At 55.1% G+C, this 19,534-nt stretch overlaps 8 protein-coding genes across 8 annotated transcripts; 4 read left to right on the top strand and 4 right to left on the bottom strand.

The window, feature by feature from the left end:
- Positions 1 to 867: 867 nt before the first annotated feature.
- E0L32_006741 (uncharacterized protein) lies at positions 868 to 4,690 on the bottom strand (the record flags this gene model as incomplete). Its single annotated transcript, XM_031141407.1, has 5 exons — positions 868 to 3,268; positions 3,314 to 3,344; positions 3,402 to 4,260; positions 4,486 to 4,586; positions 4,636 to 4,690. The coding sequence occupies 5 exons, from the start codon at positions 4,688 to 4,690 to the stop codon at positions 868 to 870; spliced, it is 3,447 nt and encodes a 1,148-aa protein (XP_030994572.1).
- A 254-nt stretch (positions 4,691 to 4,944) lies between these two features.
- On the top strand, positions 4,945 to 6,907 carry E0L32_006740 (uncharacterized protein; the record flags this gene model as incomplete). The annotated part of the gene is made up of 3 exons (XM_031141406.1): positions 4,945 to 6,053; positions 6,135 to 6,358; positions 6,441 to 6,907. 3 exons carry the CDS (start codon positions 4,945 to 4,947, stop codon positions 6,905 to 6,907), a joined length of 1,800 nt encoding a protein of 599 aa, XP_030994571.1.
- Positions 6,908 to 7,125: 218 nt separating this feature from the next.
- Positions 7,126 to 8,696, bottom strand: E0L32_006739 (uncharacterized protein; the record flags this gene model as incomplete). The annotated part of the gene is made up of 4 exons (XM_031141405.1): positions 7,126 to 7,632; positions 7,692 to 8,501; positions 8,563 to 8,628; positions 8,694 to 8,696. 4 exons carry the CDS (start codon positions 8,694 to 8,696, stop codon positions 7,126 to 7,128), a joined length of 1,386 nt encoding a protein of 461 aa, XP_030994570.1.
- A 732-nt stretch (positions 8,697 to 9,428) lies between these two features.
- Positions 9,429 to 10,384, top strand: E0L32_006738 (uncharacterized protein; the record flags this gene model as incomplete). The annotated part of the gene is made up of 2 exons (XM_031141404.1): positions 9,429 to 9,692; positions 9,896 to 10,384. 2 exons carry the CDS (start codon positions 9,429 to 9,431, stop codon positions 10,382 to 10,384), a joined length of 753 nt encoding a protein of 250 aa, XP_030994569.1.
- A 722-nt stretch (positions 10,385 to 11,106) lies between these two features.
- On the bottom strand, positions 11,107 to 12,459 carry E0L32_006737 (uncharacterized protein; the record flags this gene model as incomplete). Its single annotated transcript, XM_031141403.1, has 5 exons — positions 11,107 to 11,696; positions 11,767 to 11,855; positions 11,926 to 12,052; positions 12,142 to 12,170; positions 12,293 to 12,459. 5 exons carry the CDS (start codon positions 12,457 to 12,459, stop codon positions 11,107 to 11,109), a joined length of 1,002 nt encoding a protein of 333 aa, XP_030994568.1.
- Positions 12,460 to 13,424: 965 nt separating this feature from the next.
- Positions 13,425 to 15,203, top strand: E0L32_006736 (uncharacterized protein; the record flags this gene model as incomplete). Its single annotated transcript, XM_031141402.1, has 2 exons — positions 13,425 to 13,716; positions 13,774 to 15,203. 2 exons carry the CDS (start codon positions 13,425 to 13,427, stop codon positions 15,201 to 15,203), a joined length of 1,722 nt encoding a protein of 573 aa, XP_030994567.1.
- A 642-nt stretch (positions 15,204 to 15,845) lies between these two features.
- E0L32_006735 (uncharacterized protein) lies at positions 15,846 to 16,795 on the top strand (the record flags this gene model as incomplete). Its single annotated transcript, XM_031141400.1, has 2 exons — positions 15,846 to 16,283; positions 16,391 to 16,795. 2 exons carry the CDS (start codon positions 15,846 to 15,848, stop codon positions 16,793 to 16,795), a joined length of 843 nt encoding a protein of 280 aa, XP_030994566.1.
- A 202-nt stretch (positions 16,796 to 16,997) lies between these two features.
- On the bottom strand, positions 16,998 to 19,493 carry E0L32_006734 (uncharacterized protein; the record flags this gene model as incomplete). The annotated part of the gene is made up of 8 exons (XM_031141399.1): positions 16,998 to 17,425; positions 17,510 to 17,912; positions 17,978 to 18,075; positions 18,133 to 18,228; positions 18,284 to 18,441; positions 18,513 to 18,707; positions 18,876 to 19,195; positions 19,320 to 19,493. The coding sequence occupies 8 exons, from the start codon at positions 19,491 to 19,493 to the stop codon at positions 16,998 to 17,000; spliced, it is 1,872 nt and encodes a 623-aa protein (XP_030994565.1).
- Positions 19,494 to 19,534: the final 41 nt, after the last annotated feature.

Here is a 19,534-nt window from a genome sequence, read left to right as displayed (position 1 = left end):
CGGCAACATTTCAAAGAGCATTGTGTTCCTGACGAAACGACATGGCGTTTATAAAGGGTGGGCGCTTTTCACGACCAAGACGTCCTCTTGTGTTTTTCAGCAGCAGACAATACCAACGAGAGCGACCCGTTTAGTTGATCATCTTCTGAAGCTTTTATTTTATTTTATTTTTAGGGATGTGTTTGTGTCATTGCTTTCCTTCTCTTGAGGGCGGGCTGCTGTCGTTATGACGGTTTTCTTTTTTCAACACATGGGAGGGAAGATAGGGTTTGTGGTGGTGGGAGGGTAGATCAAGAAGCCTCGCTGCTGGCTTGCCTCGGCTTGAGAGAGACCACAAGGCCTGTTATGAATAATGAAGACAGTCGTTCGTGATGATACAAGGTCTCCGTGAGAAATGTGCTTTTGCTGCCAACTAGACATAAGGAGGGCGTTGGACCTTTTGAGAAAGGGGTTCACTGAAGTCCTCTTGACAGTAGGCTTTCGTTGACCCATTGAACTACATCTCCAATCGCTTATCCTAGTGCCTTTCACTTGCAGGGTCAGTTGCTGATCGCCGGGAACCATTCATTACGACAATCCGGTTGTGTCCGGTGTTCTGGTGCATCCGGCCTTGCAAACTCGTGCATCCAGACAAACAGACGAGTTGAGTCACCGGCCACAGGCTGAACAATGATCGAGAGATTAAAAAGTCTGGGAAAAAGTTAGGCCTCAGATCTATCTTGAAAGGTAGAAGCAGTCAGGCTTGAAGGCTCTATGACTAGGGGTGGTTAGGGTTATAATAACTATCTCCTTGTCACTGGGAACTGTCAATGTGTCTCAAGATAATAGGTACTGTGTATCTTTAACTTGGCTCATACCTGACAGTTGTTACTGCTGAGTCTCCTCTGTGACTGCACCTACGCTAGAAAGCAACTCTACAGTTTTTTCATATGCCCACCGTAGCTCCTGCATTGAAGCTAGATCCATCAATGGAGCCATGGTTTCAAGGTCTTTTAAGCCTCGAAGCGCCCACGTCAACGCCGTTCTTCCTGTGCAGTCCCTGGAGTTAATGTCGATTTTCTCTTCCTTTAGCAGGGCTTCCACATTGTCTATATAACCCTGCCCAGCAGCGTAGGATAAAGGCGTCCGTCCTTCAAGACATCGTCTGTTCACATCCACCTTGCCTGTGTCAAGCAGAAGCTGAAGTGTTTGAAGTGATCCTCGTTTAGCAGCAGCTATCGACAGCGGTGTGCCGCCCGCGTGGTCAACCGGCTCGAGTTGCAGTTCTCCAGTAGCCAGCAAAAGCTCCACTATTTCACTACTACAATTTAGTACGGCCCAAGCCAGAGCCGTTCCTCCCCAACGATCCTTCGCATTGATATCCGCTTTCCCTGTCTTCAAAAGCAGCTTCACAATGTCCACGTGCCCGCCGCAGACGGCGCCCAGAAGAGGCGTTCGGCCCTCGAAACCTTGAGAGTTGATTTCGACGTCCTTATTCAGGGGAAGGGGTACGATCTTGACCACGCTCTTCGGCCTGGGATCTGAGCCGCCTCGACCAAGGTCTGTCGCATCTGTTGTCGGCTTGACGCTGGTTGACTCCATACCGGTCGCAGCTGCCACTCGCATGGCATAATCAGGGTCGATTAGCATCTTTGCGATTTTCCTTCGCCCTCTGACAGAAGCAATGTTCAGAGGGGTATGACCGCGATCATGCCTGCAGTAGGGGTGGTCGTGACCTGCCTTTCGGTAGACAGCTGCCAGTAGTCCTGGGATGTCGTATAATGCGCTGATGTGAACGAGGTTACTTCCCTTGTCGGGCTGGGGGTGTAAGAGGTTTAACATAGAGGAATAGCTCATCCACAATTCGACCAGGTCATTCGATGGCCATGCGACAATCTCGAGGATATCGTCCTGCGGGACACCTTCTTCGTCACTTCGCATCGCATGCTCCGGCCATGAAGAGACGGCGTAGCTGAGCAATGGAGCAGTCAGCTTGATGCTATCCTCTGTCTTCCTCTTCATTGAATCGAAATCCGCCATGATATCCAGGGCGAGGTAACGCAAGCAGGACTTTGCCAGGCAGAAGTGTGCCTTCCCCACGACAGTGCCATGTGGCGACGACGCCTTGTAGTCGAGCATCGCCAAGCCTCGCTCGAGAAGGAAATCCTTTGCAGACTGATGAACCAGTTGGACATGGCCTTCCTCGGTCGGTAGAATTTCAGCAAGCCCGCAACTAAGAGTTTGGATACGTCTCTTCAATTGGTCTTTGTCCCGGATATAGTCATGGTGCTGAGAGTAGTATTCGCAAAGCCGGTTAGAAGATTCAGGGTCGATGACCATGGCCCAACGGAGCTCGCTCAACGTCAAGGCCCGTCGGGCAAAGCATACCCACTGAATAAGTCTGAGAGAGTTTGGCTTGTCGTTCATGTGTCCTATGAGCTCACTGTATAGTTCGTCCAGCTTCTTCGGAATGGAGGTGACTCTGGTTTCGATGCTTGCGAGCGACTCTCCTTCGTTATCGAGATTTATCGCTTCATCGATGACAATCCGAGCCCACATGAAGACACCAGAAGCACGGTATGTGATCAGGTCCGGAATTTTAGACTTTTGAAGAGAACCAGAGCCCTGAAACCGAGATTGAACATAGGCAGACATGTCTTCCCGGTTCTGGTGCTCTGGGCAGATCTCGAACTCGCAAGCTTGGCTTAGAATTGGGTAGTGGCGGCAACTGACGCAGAGGTGGAGGCCAAAGCCATATACCGAGAGCTTCTTCATCAGGTGTGTAAACCACTTGAACATCTCAACAGCACTCGCCTTGCCGCATTCGTCGAGGGCGTCCACAAACAACCATGCTCCGCGGCTCGCGAGGATCTTGGACAGGGACTGCTCAACAAAGTCTTGCAACTCCCTGGGGTGCCACTCGCCTTTATCTCCCTGCCGATGTACTTCCCGGCATCTTTGTTGGAACGGGTCGCCAGAACCGGTCAATATTTCTGGGACTTGTCTGATTATCTGGTAGGCCAGAGACCGCAGGAAGCCTACAGGAGACTTTTGCAGGTGGTTGCCGCGATCATGGAAGAAGAATGACAACACAAGGCTGTCTTCTCCGGTGCTGATTATCCTTTGTCTCTTTTCAAAAGCATATTTCAGAAGGGTTGACTTTCCAGATCCAGGCTTGCCCTTGATCCACAGCATGCCGCGTTGGCGCTCTGCCCACTCCCGCAATGTTGTGTGCTCTAGAAGCCATTCGCACGTGCCTTCGACCGGGCGTTCGATGTCATGAGAGCGACTGTGCATCTGTGGAAATAATAAGGTGTCCAAACACGCTGCTAACATATCAGGATCGGGCCTCGAGTCGGTTGGGACTTGAGACAGTGTTAACAATTGTGTATGCGAAATACATAGTCAGGCGTTCATCTTACGCAAGTTATCAGCATCGATCTCACTCTTCCACCTAATCAACTCTCCAAACAGTCGCTTGAATCCATTATCTTCAACAGAGGTAAACTTGGTCATCCCTCTGTGATCGGCGTTGATTGACATGGGCTCCTCCTCGCCTGCGATCGCTGCAGACCTCTTGGACACAACCACGCCAACACCGAGAATGGGAAGTTGTTCAAAGAAGCACGTCACCTCAATAGGCTTGCCGTTTGCCTTGGAGGTGCGCACTAGGTTGCGGAAGCTGACTTGAATTGACTCGAGCAGCTCGTTGTCGCTCCCAAGAACACCGAGTAAGGACAGGTTGGTTGATTTGACGAGGCTGAGGGCAGAGGCTGGGATCTTAGCCCAGGCGGCCATCGAGCTTCCATCGTGCGGTGTGCCCAGGAAGATTATCCCTTTGGTGCTCTCGAACAGGGCACGAAGTCGAGGCTGTGGACTCTCGGCTGATTGCAAGATCGCCTTCTTGCACACAAGGCCCCCCAGGCTGTGTGCCACGAAGACGACTGGTCGTTTCCCGACACCGCAAATTGCTCTATCTGTCGAGAAGTCCTGCAGCAGATTGTTCGCGTGGTCGAGGAGGCGGTTGACAGAGGCGGTCGTCTTCTTGACGACATATGCGTCGTACCCATAGGTGAGAATACGGGTCTTGGCGAGTCTTGGAGGTAGAAACGTCTTTGGCCACGGTACTCTCTCCCCATCGGCGGTCCAGGTATGATTTCGATCACCGGTCAGGCCGTGGACGAAACATATGTCTAGTGCCGCATCCGGACAGTCACACCATACTTCGACGCCATCGGGAAAGGATGGCGCTGGTGCAGCCTTCTTCGCTTCAATCTTGGGCTGTTGTACAGGGCTAGCACAAGACCCTGAAGGCGTTTGCGTTTCCTTCTCATGTTTCCGAGATTTACGCCAGCCGAAGCAGAGTTTGGTCATGCTTCAACTCGTGCGGATCGAGCAAGAAGACTGCTCACCATAGCTTATTAGAGGACAGACTCTGGCGTCCCGGCAAAAAGAAGAGACATAACAGCTGAACCCTACCCTGGTCATCCTGCATGGATGCCTGACGCCTTCACGAACTCGCAGCCAATGATGTTGCTGCCGCGCAGCACCGGAGGGGCACATGGGCGGCTGGCTCAGCCACTCAGGCACACCATGTCGATGATAAACTGAGGGTCGGATTAGTTGACGGAATGCTAACAGAAGTACTTTACTAACTATTCACCAAATCCATTGGGTTTAGGTAGTAAATAGCCCAGGGAGAAAGGTACATATTGTTAGCGTTGAGGTAGATCGTGATGGACTTCCGCCAACGCTAACCCCAGCTTAGATGGCTACTGGAATTCTGGGACTGAATCTAATATCAAGAATGCGAGTTGAAGCCTCATAGTAAGGCAGCAGATTGACCGCATGGTCAAGGAAACGAGTGACAGAAGCGGGCGTCTTCTTGACGACATATCGCGCCCATAGGTGAAGATAGGAATTGAAGTGAGCGCTTCCTCAGCCGGCTCACCGCCAGACCCAACCATGGCGACCTCCGAGCCGTACAAATATCTACCGCTCCAATATCCAGACTCTATTCGTCTTCTCCACATCCGGCCCAGTCAAGATGCTGATGCGCCGGTACAATGCCTCGTTACCACACAGCGCCTCTCGGACACGTGGCTGAACTACGAGGCACTTTCATACACCTGGGGAGACGCCTCGAAGCCGGCCGCAATCCTAATTGGAGATAATGACACCTCCTCGTTGACCATCACGCAGAACTGCTTTGCCGCGCTGCGGAGTCTCCGCCAGCGCGTCCAGCAGCGGACAGTCTGGATCGACGCGATATGCATCAACCAAGATGATGTGGACGAGCGTACGGCTCAGGTCCGGATGATGGACAAGATATTTTCTTCAGCCCCTCGCACCATAGTGTATCTCGGAGAAGAGACGGACGGGAGCCGAACGGTGTTCTCCGAGTTGGCCGAGGCACAAGGAGCACCCAGGATGTATTCCCCCGTCACAGGAGCGGACGTTATCGACCGGCCCATACCCTGCACAGCCGTCGTCGACGCCCTTGAGGAGCTCCTGCAGTGCCCTTGGTTCCGGAGGATCTGGGTGGTGCAAGAGGTGCACTGCAGTAGCAGCAAGTCCCTCACCGTGATGTGTGGGCGGGCTGAGGCGCCCTGGACCGTACTGCACGAGTGTCTGCTAGGATATAGGGATCACCGGGTCACCAGGCAGGAGCTGCCCGTCGTGTTTGACATATACCGGTACTCATCCGACCAAGACATATGGTACGGCCTGTTCAACCATGCCATTCATACCAGAGCCTATCTATCGACCGACCCCAGAGACAGGCTGTTTGCTCTGAAGGCGCTCTTGGACGGTCCTCAGGAAGAGATGGACTGCTTGATCGACTACTCCAAAAGTGTCGAGGAAGTCTTTGCGGAGTTTGCTGGGATTCTGTTTTCCAGAATCGGGGTTCAGATGCTGTGTCTTTCTCGCCATCCGCACAACAGAGCCATGGCGTCGTGGATGCCGGATTGGTCTCAAAACACCCCTATTAAACAGGCCTCTGACTACGTTCATGACGGCCAAGTAGATTATGATTCTGCAACTGGAATGCTTGGTTCTGCCAAGATCATCAGGTCAGCATGCCTCTATTGCTAGAAAAGGGGAAGAGAGGAACAGAGAAGTTGTGCCTTTGTCGCTGACGAGTGATGCGACAGCTCGCCTAGCTCAGAAACCCTCGGAGTCTACAACTCCCTTTCCGTCTGTGGGACTGCAGTTGGCGAAGTCAACGACATCGGGCCGCCCGTCGTTTTCACAGACCATGGCGACGCAACGCGCCAATGGTCCCACATCATCGAACTTCTTCATCTCCCTGAGTCCGGCATCAGGGACCACCTATCTGCTCATCCGGAGAGCCCCTTTACCGAGCACTTCCTCCGGGGTACGTCTTTTCATCTTTATTTGCCACATGATACAATGGCAGACCAAGCAGATGACTGTAACAAGATACTCACCAACCGCAGTGGCGAGAGGCACATCAATACAACAAATCAGCGAGTTCCTCGACCGCGGATCTAACAAGGTTCGATTTGGACCACTCGCGCTCGCTCTGACGGGTCCTCGGGTTGAGACTAACTCGCGTTCTCCACAACAGCTAATGCTCATGAACCACGAGGCCAGCGTCGGCACGGAGCGCATCAACGTGCTGAGAGACGCGTGGCAGCACTGCCGAGCCGTCGCGATCGGCGACACCTTTCTCGGCATCGCCCCCGACGGAGTGCAACTCGGCGACGTCGCCTATCTCGTCGAAGGAGCCATCTCGCCTTGTCTACTTCGACCCGGGCCCAGTGGTCGTTGGGCTCTGGTCAGTGGAGACTGCTACGTGACGGATATGACACCGAAGCCCGTATGGCCTGGTCGACCGGGCAGGCTGATTAGACGGGAGGGTCTGCCGGAGCATGCCTCAGTCGAGGACATTATAATATGTTAAAGTTACATACTACAGGGGGTTGCCTCCATGATGCGTTTGAAAAGGAAGCACTTTCAGATGTGCATGGCCGCAATCAGTCACACGAAGGTAGCATGCAGAATGACAGAGAATATGGCAAGCCAATGATACAGACCAATCATCGTGATGGTTGTTATTTACCGCCAAGTCTTTCTAATCGCACCCTATCCCATAGCACAGCCTATTCATACACATGGGTTTTACAAGTACAGACCCTCCGGCTCACCCTCCTGCTTCGTGCGCAGGACACGCTCCCTCGCGGCGCGGAAGTCGGCCATCTGGACGCGCATCCGCCGCTCACGCAGGGCCATCAGACCAGCCTCGGAGCAGATGGCCTTGATGTCGGCACCGGAGAGATCGTCCTTCTGCGCGATAAACTCCTCCAGATCGACGTCCTCGTTAAGCGACATCTTGGAAGTGTGGAGGGTGAAGATCTTGCGCTTGGTGTTCTGGTCGGGGTTCTCGAACAGGATCTTGCGGTCGATACGACCGGGGCGGATGAGGGCAGGGTCCAGAGTGTCGATCTTGTTGGTGGCCATGATGACCTTGACGTCGCCACGGTCATCGAAACCGTCGAGTTGGTTGAGAAGCTCAAGCATGGTGCGCTGAACCTCGCGTTCACCACCAGAGGTGGATTCGTAGCGCTTGGTACCAATAGCATCGATCTCGTCGATGAAGACGATAGATGGAGCATTTTCGGCGGCAACCTGTCAAGATGGAGTCAGCACTGTATGTAGACCAGGATCAAGATTCGAGGCAAACTTACCTGGAACAGCTGTCGGACCAATCGAGGACCATCACCCAAGTACTTCTGGATCAGCTCACTACCCACGATACGCAGGAAAGTGGCAGATGTCTGGTTGGCGACCGCCTTGGCCAGGAGCGTCTTTCCTGTACCAGGGGCACCGTAGAGAATGACACCCTTGGGTGGCTTGATACCCATCTCCTCATAGAGCTCGGGGTGTAGCAGAGGCAACTCGACCGACTCTCGCACCTCTTGGATCTGCTGTTCGAGACCACCAATATCGGCATATGACTCCGTGGGGGCCTTGTCCAGCTTCATGACGCTGACGAGAGGGTCGGTGTCGTCTGTAAGCACGCCAACAATACTGACGCTCTTATGATGCAGCAACACACTGGCGCCCGGCTCAAGCAGGTCCTTGTCGACGAAGCTCATGATGCTGACGTAGTATTCGGGGCCAGTCGTACTCGAGACAATGGCATGGTCGTCGTCGATCATCTCCTCCAGGTTGCCGACGCCCATGGGGCTGCCGCGCATGTCATCCACACGTCCCCTCTCATCGGCAAGGCGGTCGACGGCGTCGAGGTCGGAGCTGGGGCCAGACGAGTCCTTGGCTGCCTTTGCCTTGCGCAGGCGCTCCTGGTTGGCGACGTATTCTTCCTCGAGGAGCAGGTGGTCGTGGATCCGCTGCATTCGTAGTAGACGCAACTTGCAGCGGCTGGTTGGGAAGACGGCGGGTAGCTTGGCGGCGGCGCTGGTACCAGCTTGCTTTCTCTTCTTGCGGCCGACACGGGTGGTCGGGCGCGGCGGCGGCTCGTACTTGGGCTTCTCCTTCTGTTATGAGGTTTTGTGATCAGAGCTTGTGCATCCGAGAGTCTGAGCAGGATAAACATACCTTCTTGTCCTTATCGTCCTTGCCGTCCTGGCCAGGGCCACCGCCCATGCCAGATTGGTTCTGACCCTGTGATCACAGCTTCGTTAGATGATGTGGTGAAGGGGGCGAGAGCGCCAGATCGTAGAGCATACCATGATTGTCGAGCTGCCAACTTCTGAGCTCCCTCTTACTCAAATGCGACTTGAATGAAATAGGAATAAAAAAGATCCTCTCAATCGCGAGATGAGAGCGAAAAGAATGATGTCGGGGTTGTGGAAAGACAGCGCTGGGGCTGTTTGGGAGGTGATGGTTGACGGTTGGAAAGGCTGGAGATTTGGCCTTGCTGCTCCCGTAATCAGGCGTCAGGGAACGCGACAGCTTCCTCTAATGCACAGTCACGTGGCGCCTAAGCTATGGCCTTTCAGCTTTGATTCCAGGCCTTGCAGGTAGCCAATGGCGATGGCTCTCAAACCGCTAGGGGGGTTACCTTGGAGGTAGCTTCCGCTGAGAAACCCACCCACCTCGGCTTGGATCTGTCCAACTACCTTAACTAATAATGGACGGTGGTCGATGATGAGGGAGGTGGAGACCACCGTGGGACGGAGATGGAATTTGGGCAGGCAAGACCAGAATCGCAACAAGACCAAACACTTTTCTTTCCTTGCTCTTTCAGAAGCACACACAAGCAAACAGCTTTCATAGGACTGGTCCCTTTCTCAAGTCTTCCTTGAAAATATATTAGTCTTCAAATTCTTACACCTTGCCTTCAGCTTCTCTCCATCTTAAAGTTCAGCCCGAGCCTCTATTCTCAGTTTCCATCTGATTCGGCCTTTCCCCCACCATCACCTCACCTGTCCCGGGCTCGCACGACGCCAACGACTCCCGCGATGGCGAACCCAGCACGGAATACGCGTCTCAAAAAGGAGATTGACATCCTCAAAGAGGACACAGACAACTCGGGCGTGGTGGCTGTGATTGTCGACGAGAGTGACATGACGCATCTGAAGGGCCTCTTCACGGGCCCGCCAGACACACCATATGCCGGAGGAACCTACCAGGTCGACATCCAGGTCCCGGCCGGCTACCCCTTCCAGCCGCCCAAGTTCACCATGGATACCAAGATATGGCACCCGAATATCAGCAGCAAGACTGTGGGTGCAGCATCTCTTAGCAAAGCTTTCCGCGTCGTCGCAAGCCTGTTGCATGCTTCCAGACCTGTTGCGTTTTCTCCAGATCCTTTTTGCATATTCCCCCCAAGCCTGCTGCATGTCATCAACCATCTTGTGTCCTTTTTTCTTTTTCAAACTGTCCCGCCATGTTGACAACCGCTGACCACCTCTTACCTCGGGCGCAGGGCATGATCTGCCTCGACATCATCCGACCAAACGACAAGAGCACCAGCAGCGCCAACACGTGGTCCCCCGTAAACACCATCAAGACCGTCCTCCTCTCGATCCGCATGCTCCTCGAGCTCCCCAACCCGGACGACCCGCAGGACGCCGTCGTCGCCACCATGGCCCGCGACGAGCCCGAGTACTTCCGCCTCATGGCCCACGACTGGGCCGTCCGCTACGCCGGCGCCCCGCGCCGCGAGCCCCCTCCGCCCGAGCAGCCCTCCGAGCGGGCCCCGCAGCCGCCCAAGAAGATGGACGAGGTCGACCCGGCGCGGTACAAGGGCTACAACAAGGCCATGGTCGACCAGTTCGTCGAGATGGGCTTCGACATCGACCGCGTCGTCGAGGCCTTTCTCCACTTCGGCCTCGACCGCAACGGCGGGTACCACTACCAGATGGAGGAGGCGTACGCCGGAGACATCATCTCGCGGCTGTACGGCGAGGCGTGATGTTGGGCGTAGGTGGAGGGTTGGGACGTTCGGTTCTGCTCGGGATCGAAACCTCTCCTTTATTTGCATGGACTGGAGTTACTCAGGCGGGAAGCATATCCGTTAGATGGGATTTCAGCACGTGGGAGCGACCATTATTTTTCCGCTTTTCTTTTTGTTCTTTTTTCAAGCTGGTGCTTTTATCAGCAAGCTTCGCTCCCTTAACGAATGAATGAGCATGCAGCCATATTCTTGCTCTACATAGCGTCTCCAGATTTATTCGAGCAAATACTACAATCAAAGTCTCGTCTGATCCAAGGTAACCCACGTTCTACTCCGAGAGCCATCATCACATTCCTGGACCTGATAGGTATAAGGCCGGACAGAGACCAAGTCCTCACGCAACAAGGCCAGTCAGGACGCATGATCATTTATTACAGAGATATGAAAAGACATTTCGATGCAACACGAAGATGCGTGTATCTGTCCTACCCCGTCGCCAAATCCATCCAGTCTATGAGTGTTTGATGTCGGAGTTACCGTGCGGTAGATAATTAAACAAGAAAAAAAAGAGGTTGCACATGATGGGGAAAGTCAAGACAACTTTCTCATCCTTTCTCATCCTTCTCATATCCCTTGTCTGTTTCCCCCCCTTCTCTCCTGTCCCACCTCATCTCTCGCACCCTTTCCATTCGTACAGATATAAATGTGTTGTAGTTTGTTTTTTCATGTTCCCAAGACATTTACAGGAGATCCCTCCTGACGAACTCGTCCCGCAGGGCCTTGCCGAGACCGGCGGGGGAGCGCTCGACGATGACGCCGGCAGCCTCGAGGGCCTTGATCTTGGAGTCGGCGCCGCCCTTGCCGCCGGCGACGATGGCGCCGGCGTGGCCCATGCGGCGGCCGGGGGGCGCCGAGATGCCGGCGATGAAGGAGACGACGGGCTTGCCGCCGTTGACGGTGTTGTTGGCCTTGAGGAAGTCGGCGGCGTCCTCCTCGGCGGAGCCGCCGATCTCGCCGATCATGATGATGCCGTCCGTCTCCTCGTCCTTGAGGAAGACCTTGAGGCAGTCGATGAAGTTGGTGCCGCTAAAGGGGTCGCCGCCGATGCCGACGACGAGCGACTGGCCGAGGCCGGCCTGGGTCGTCTGGTTGACGGCCTCGTAGGTCAGGGTGCCGGAGCGGGAGACGATGCCGATGCGGCCGCGCTTGTGGATGAAGCCGGGCATGATGCCGATCTTGCACTGGCCGGGGGCGATGATGCCGGGGCAGTTGGGGCCGACGAGGCGCGTCTTGCTCTGCGACTTGAGCATCGAGGTGATGCGGACCATGTCTGTGAGTTATAGAGTCAGCGGGTTGCACATGTGTGGGCCGAAGGGTCGGCCGGGAAAAGGATTGCATACCGTGCTGGGGGATACCCTCAGTGATGCAGACGACGAGGGGGACCTCGGCGGCGATGGCCTCCTCAATACCACCGGCGGCCAGAGGGGGGCTGGACAGACGAGAGGCGCATTAGTACCCAGGAAACATATGCATATCAAAGGGAGGAGGTTTTCTCGTACGGGACGAAGATGGCCGTGGCATTGGCGCCGGTCTGCTTCACACCGTCGGCGACATTGGCAAAGACGGGCAGGCCAAGGTGCTCGGTGCCGGCCTTCTTGGGGTTCGTTCCGCCAACGACCTTGGTGCCTGTACAAAGAATGACATCAGCGTGCTGCTCAGAGTCCGACAGGCTTTGATCCTTTCGAAGATCTTGGGCATGGAGGAAGCATTCGTACCATAGTCAAGGGCTCCTTGTGCGTGGAAGCTGTGGGAGAAGGTGGGTGTTAGCAAATGGGAAATGCCGCTTCGTCCAATGGGCAGGAAGCTCCAATGGAAGGGAGCTCCGGGAGGCCAAAGACAACCCAGAGCTTTGGGGCCTGGACGTACGTTCCCTGCTTGCCGGTGAAGCCCTGGAAGAGGACCTTGGTCTCGCTGTTGATGCGCAGGTTGTCGATGGTGGCGGCGTAGGGCGACGCGGAGGAGCTGTAGGGACGGCGAGACAATTGGCGCAGGAGAGTGCCTCCTGACCGGACCTGCTTCGAAATGGCCTGCATCGTGAACGCAAGAAGAGGGATTAATTAAAAAAGGAGAAGAGTGGAGAGGGGAGGAGACAGCAGGTGTCGCGAGGGAGATGACTCTGTCGTCGAGGTGGACGAAGCGAGAGGGAAAGGAACGGTGGTTGCGATGTAGTTATTTTTTTCCCCCTTTGGAGTTCGAGAATGCGAAGTTGGAGATGCACCTCAGTCCCAATGGATCCTCACTAACCCGTGCACGTTCTGCCGTGCTGCGCTGTTACGTCTGCGAAAGCTATTGCCCCCCCTGCCGTCATCAAAAAAAGAACCACCCAAGGTCCAGTAAACAGCGCGCAAAAAGGCAACTGGGGCCACCGAGGCAGGCAGCCAATGCGAGGCTTAATCGGCAAAACCCCTGGAGCAGGTCGGCAACACTGGCATCCACTTGCACCCAAAATGCACCAAAATCCATACAGCAGCCCCGACCTGTCCCGATTCCAGCCGCAGTTTTACTAGCAGAAGCCGCTGTTTCGCTGCTTCCAGCAGCTGTGAACTACCGAAGACACCCACTAAATTTCCCGCGTTAGAGTCCCGTCTCTTACGTACTCCGTCCATCCTCGCCCGCCGAGCCAGCCAGAAGGCCTCCTAGCAAACCAGCATTGTTTTGTATCGGCTTATTCTCTCGTCCCGTCTGAAAGCCTATCGGCATTTTGTGGGGCCCATTACAGCAGTTGTAGTTATCGCATTCAATCAATCGAGGCTGACCAGCCGTCCCCAATATCAGCATCAGCTTTAGCACAGAGGCCTGAAAGAGGCTCCACTAAAAAATTGAACCCCACCAAAAGATTCGCCTGCAACTGTGATGATAGCATCGCGCTCGCCTCCAGCTTCAAGGCTCATTTGATATCTGACAGATAATGCAGAGCAACCCTGCTCGATAAACTCAACCTGGGCCTCGAGGACGGTCCCTTGCTTTTTTTTTTAATTGAACAGCGTCACAGACAGCCATGGCGACAACCACCGTAACGGCCACGAGCCGCAAGAAGGACGCCAACCTGCCTCCTGTCAACGAGCGCTTCCTGCGTTGCTGTGCAGATATCGCCAACGCCCTCATAGAGGACTACGAAGCCTCAAGAGATCCAAAGAAGCCCAAGAAGGACATCAACCTCAACAGCTTGCGTGGCAGGCTGGCCAGGAAGCACAAGGTGCCCAGCCTGCCTCCGCTGACGGCCATCATTGCTGCCGTCCCGGAGCACTACAAGAAATACATATTACCAAAGCTGGTCGCAAAGCCGATTCGTGAGTCGCAACCCTTGCCGATGCAATCCAGACCACCGTACTAACTCCTCCTCACAGGCACGTCTTCTGGCATCGCCGTCGTGGCTGTCATGTGCAAGCCCCATCGATGCCCCCATATCGCATATACTGGCAACATCTGCGTCTACTGTCCCGGCGGCCCCGACTCCGATTTCGAGTACAGCACACAGTCCTACACCGGATATGAGCCCACGTCGATGCGCGCTATCCGCGCGAGGTACGATCCCTTCGAGCAGGCGAGAGGGCGAGTCGACCAGCTCAAGGCGCTGGGGCACTCGGTCGACAAGGTGGAATACATTATCATGGGTGGCACCTTCATGTCGCTCTCGCCGTCCTACCGCGAGGAGTTCATTTCTCAGCTGCACAATGCGCTCAGCGGTTACCAAACAACAAACGTCGACGAGGCGGTTGAGGCCGGCGAGATGAGCAATATCAAGTGCGTCGGCATCACAATCGAGACGCGGCCGGATTACTGTCTCCAGCCACACCTCTCCGATATGCTGAGGTACGGGTGCACACGCTTGGAAGTCGGGGTTCAGTCTCTATACGAAGATGTCGCACGAGACTCAAATAGAGGCCACACCGTCGCTGCGGTGGCCGAGACGTTTTGTCTCGCCAAGGATGCCGGATACAAGGTGGTCAGCCACATGATGCCGGACCTGCCAAATGTGGGCATGGAGAGGGACCTAGACCAGTTCAGGGAGTACTTTGAGAACCCTGCCTTCAGGACAGACGGCTTGAAGATCTACCCGACACTGGTCATCCGAGGCACCGGACTGTACGAACTGTGGAGGACTGGGCGGTACCAGAACTACACGCCCAACGGACTGATCGACCTGGTCGCGCGCATTCTGGCCCTCATCCCGCCATGGACGCGTATCTACCGTGTCCAGCGCGATATCCCCATGCCGCTCGTCACCTCGGGCGTCGAGAACGGCAACCTGCGCGAGCTGGCTCTCGCGCGCATGAAGGACTTTGGCACCACGTGTCGCGACGTACGCACGCGCGAGGTGGGCGTCAACGAAGTCAAGCACAAGATTCGGCCGAACCAGATCGAGCTGATCCGGCGGGACTACACCGCCAACGGCGGCTGGGAGACCTTCCTCGCCTACGAGGACCCCAAGCAGGACATCCTCGTCGGCCTGCTGCGCCTGCGCAAGTGCACCGAGAAGTACACCTACCGCGAGGAGCTGGTCGGCCAGCCGACGAGCCTGGTGCGGGAGCTGCACGTCTACGGCACGGCGGTGCCCGTGCACGCGCGCGACCCCAAGAAGTTCCAGCACCAGGGCTTCGGGACCCTGCTGATGGAGGAGGCGGAGCGCATCGCGAGGGAGGAGCACGGCAGCGACAAGATCAGCGTCATCTCCGGGGTCGGCGTGCGGAGCTACTACCGCAAGCTCGGGTACTGGCTCGATGGGCCCTACATGAGCAAGTGGCTCGACGGGAGGCCTGGGCCTGAGGGCATGTGAACGGGAAGGAATGTTATGAAGTGCGCATTTACATCTTATGCATATATCTTGGGAGTTTCGGGGACCTGGCTTGGCTTAGGAAAGCTGGATGGAAAGCCTTCTTGGTTGACGCACAAATACCACATTCTTTTTATGGCATCACATGCCAGGAATCTCATGAAGCTTGGCTGATGGAATCACATCTTGTGTGTCTTAGAGGCTGATCCGACTTCCAATGCCCTGCCACCGGTGCAATTCTTAGGCCGTCTTATTCGCAACCGCGCCTCTAAGTTTAGCGAGGATGCAACCCTGCAAGGCCTCCGATATCGACCAAAAGCGCCTGGCAATTCAGCCCTACTGTCCAATAAGGTAGACGACTTTATTAGCAGATGATCCTCATTGGGCGCTCTTTTTTTTTTGACATGGATGGCAATTAACCTGCTTGTGATGATGCAGCCTTGGCAGCTGAATGACCGTTGGAGAACGGTCATGCAATGTTGGCCCAGGCCTCCTTGACAATGGCTTCATAAGTGTTCACATGTGCCCCTGGGTTTGGGGTAGCTGCTGGTGTTTCGTCATTCGAACAATACAGTGTCATTAGAGAAGAGAGACCTCATCACTACCTACAAGTATCTAACGCAAACACATAGCAACTGCATACACATGCCCGCCGGCAAACCACAGCCACACCTCGCGCAGTCCGCGCCGGCAACCGCAGCGCAAGAAGAGCAGCAGAGACAGAAGTTCTTCCACCTACCCCGGGCAGCCATCCCGCGCGTCGCCCTCGCCACCGCCGTCCTCATCTGCCTCGCCGCCCTCGCCGGCTTCGCTCTCAAGGCCGTCGGCCTGCAGGCCTGGCGCGACAGCCGCGCCAGGGGCTTCTACGCGAGCCTCGCGGACGGCGACCTGCACAAGGTCGTCGTGGACGGGCGGGTCCGCGGCTGGCTGTACTTCCACGGCGCGGACCTGCACGGCACCAAGAAGGACAAGAACAACTGGGACACGCTGTACTGGCTCGCGCTGGCGCTGGGACTGCTGACGGGCCTGTCGATGGCGTGGGGGGTGCTGAGGCGGAGCGGGCGGGAGGAGATGGGCGTCAAGGTGAGTGCTTGCTTCTCTGCCAACTGAGAAGAGGTCACCACTGACAAGTTGTGGGCGAGGAGTAGCTCAGCCGCTGCCAGCTCTGCCTCTTCTACACCGCCACGCAGATCTACTACATCATCCCCCTGGCCGTCTTCATCTTCCTCTCCGTCGTCCACGCCAAGTCGGCCCGCTTCGACCCGACCTTCGAGGCGTCGCGGCCCTACCAGGGCAACGTCACCGACGTGATGCCCGCCAGGGGCGGCTACTGCGCCGACGGCGGCGGCTGCTGGGGCACCTACGACGGCGGCGTGTTCGACCTCGAGACGTGGGCGTGCGACCTGCACCGCTGGCGGGCCGTGGTGGACGACCCGCGCAATTACATGGGGAGGGTGTGCGCCGGGGAGGCCGGCTCGCGGTGGCTGATCCTCGTGGTCGTGGTGTTGTCGGTGAGCATGGTTGTGATGAACGATTTGGAGAGGAGGAGGGTGCTTCGGGAGACGCAGGCGCGCAGGGAGAGGGCGGAGGTGTAGTGGGGGAAGGGAGGTCAACTTTCCCTTCAGTCAGCGAGTTTAGAGAGAAGATTGGAGAATTTCAAGGCTTGGAACGACCCAGGAGCTTTGTGTATTTGCTCCGTCTTACATGTAATCACGCCTCCAGCCGCAGTATCCATACAATACCCCTTAGAATAATATCTCCATCACGAGCCAAGCATTGCAGCGTCATGTATATCCTCTAGACCTTGCAGAATGGATCGTCAAAGTACCAGACAGGATTGCCATCGGGCTTCATCTCCTCCTCCGTATACCCGTTGCCCATAAACTGATAGCGGTTCTTGGTCCGGTAGGCTATCTCAAAGTCCTCGTATCTCGGCGTCTTGAGGGCCTCGAAGTAGTGCAATCTGCTCCCTGGCCAGATGGCCGTCACGGGTCCGTGTTGCTTGCCGTTCTTGAACCACGAGCGGCACGCTGAGGACCACACCAGACGTTTCATGAGGGTGTGGGTGTGCTGGTAAAAGTCCTGGACACACTCCGTCTTCGGCGTGAAGGACTTGATATTTTCACGCTGCATCTTGTCAATGAGCTGGAAGAGGTAGCGGGTGTGCCACTCGAGGATGGGCAACAGAGAGGAATGGCTGGCTGGGCCGTTGGGACCGATGAATACTGATCAGGGGGGGTTAGTCTGTTGGGGCCGGTAAGGGATGTTGAAATTCGGGAGCTCTCGAGCTGCACACAAAGATAACTCACAAAAGAAATTCGGAAATTCATCCACCATGATGGACAAGTAACCTCTCGGCTCATCTCCAAACTTCTCTCTGAGGTTCTGACCGTTCTTGCCGATGCATTCATACGGCGGCGAATATGACGTATCGAATCCAGTTGCACATATGACAGCATCCACGACATGTTCGTTCCCATCGCCATCGATGATTCCATTCTCCGTGAATCGTACTGCGTCCGAAGTTACAACTTCGACGTTGTCTTTTGTGAGGCTCTGCAGATACTCTGACCCCGGCACCATTCTTCGACAGCCCAAGGCAAAGTCGGGGATCAAGTGGTCGCTCAACCTCTCGTCGTTGTTGAGCTTCTCTCGCATCATCTTTGAGAGCACTTCTCGGGACATCTTCTGGTCTTTGCTGTGGAGATGGTTCTAGAGCATGAACATGTGAGCCAGTCTCCCCTAATGTTCGACTAGAGTCCCCCAGGGCGACTAACAAGAGTGAACCGCTTGTTCAACTCGCCGTCAAGATCACGACAGTACTTGTCGTATATCTGAGGATCCTCTCTGAAAGCCTTCTTTTGTTCTTCGGAATCTGGAACATGTCAGCCAAACAAACAACCAAAAGCGAGGGATAAGTTGATCATCAGACATTCGAAATTGGTTCCACCAGGACCTGCATACTTGGCACCAAAGCCCAGAGTAATCCAAACCGGGGATCTTAGGAATGGGATCAGCTTCTTGATATCTGAGAAGAAGATCAGTTAAACCACATGAAAGTCCTCAACCTGGTCCTGGCTTACTAGGCTGGATAGAGGGAATCACCTGCACCGCAGACGATCCGCCGCCAATGACCGCCACTGTCTTCCCTGTCAAGTCGTAGCTATGATCCCACTCTGCAGTGTGCATGAGCTTGCCTCCAAAGACGTCAAGCCCAGGGATGTTTGGGTACTTCCATTGACTAGAACAATGGTGAGCTCTATGTCTCTGGAAGTCTGAAGGTCTCTACGATGCACAAGACGGTAAACTGACTTTAGCACCCCGGTTCCATCCACTAGGATCTCGCATTGGTCAACCATCACGTCGCCCTGAGGGGTGATGACCGACAGAACCCAAAGCCCCTGGTCATCATCCCACCTGGCGGATTCAACACGGTGAGAGAACTTGACATATCGTTCGAGGTCGTATTTGGTGGCCAGGTTCTTGAGGTACTGCCAGATCTCCGGGCTGCCGGAGTAGTAGTGGGACCAGTTTGGATTCCGCTCCCATCCGAATTGACTTTGTTGTATTGACCATCATCAGCACACTCTTGAGCAAGAGAAGAAACACACGACAACAAGACAATTCAATACACACTAGCTATGGCTCGGGATGTCACAAGTACAACCAGGGTACCGGTTCTCGAGCCAGGTGCCGCCGATATCGTTGTTCTTTTCGTAGATCTGCAAAGTCACATCTTTAAGCAGACGCTCCGTCTTGTACGCAAGCTGCAGGCCTGTTGCTCCGGCGCCGACGCAGACCATACGAACCGGTCTTCTCGTAAACAAGGGCTGTTCTGTGATCATGTAGTCGCCGAAATCCTGGTTGTACCATTCATTCTCATTCTCATGGATCGTGTTGATGTAGTCCACATTGAGAGCATCTGGGTCTGGAGCGAAAGTGCTCGGAGGGAGTTGTGAATTAGCCATATCCTCGAAGTCGACCTGACGAGCGTTCTGGCAAGAAGGATTGCCAAGTTTGGAGATGCTTGTCAGACGTCCAGGCCTGTTATGTACTATTCCGCGCCTTTTGACATTTGGTAACACTGACTTCGCCGCAGCAGATGCACCCCTCACTCACATGCACACGCATCACTTGGCTCTTGCGACCCCGCTCCTTTTTCCCCGATAGAGTAAACAAGCCAGCAACACACCAAACAGCTTGTATTCCCCCAGGTACAATGGTCTCGAACGGCTGTCCATCAACAAGAACCTCTCGATCTGGCTTGGGTCGTCGAGATATGGTCAGCAGCATTACTCAGACCCCGCGTGATTTAGGGATATTGTGCCGCCCCT

This window comes from Thyridium curvatum, assembly GCF_004353045.1.
Source record: "Thyridium curvatum strain D216 chromosome Unknown NODE_39_length_367864_cov_79.813791, whole genome shotgun sequence".
Lineage (NCBI taxonomy): Eukaryota > Fungi > Ascomycota > Sordariomycetes > Thyridiales > Thyridiaceae > Thyridium > Thyridium curvatum.
This window is presented reverse-complemented; position numbering and strand designations above follow the sequence as displayed.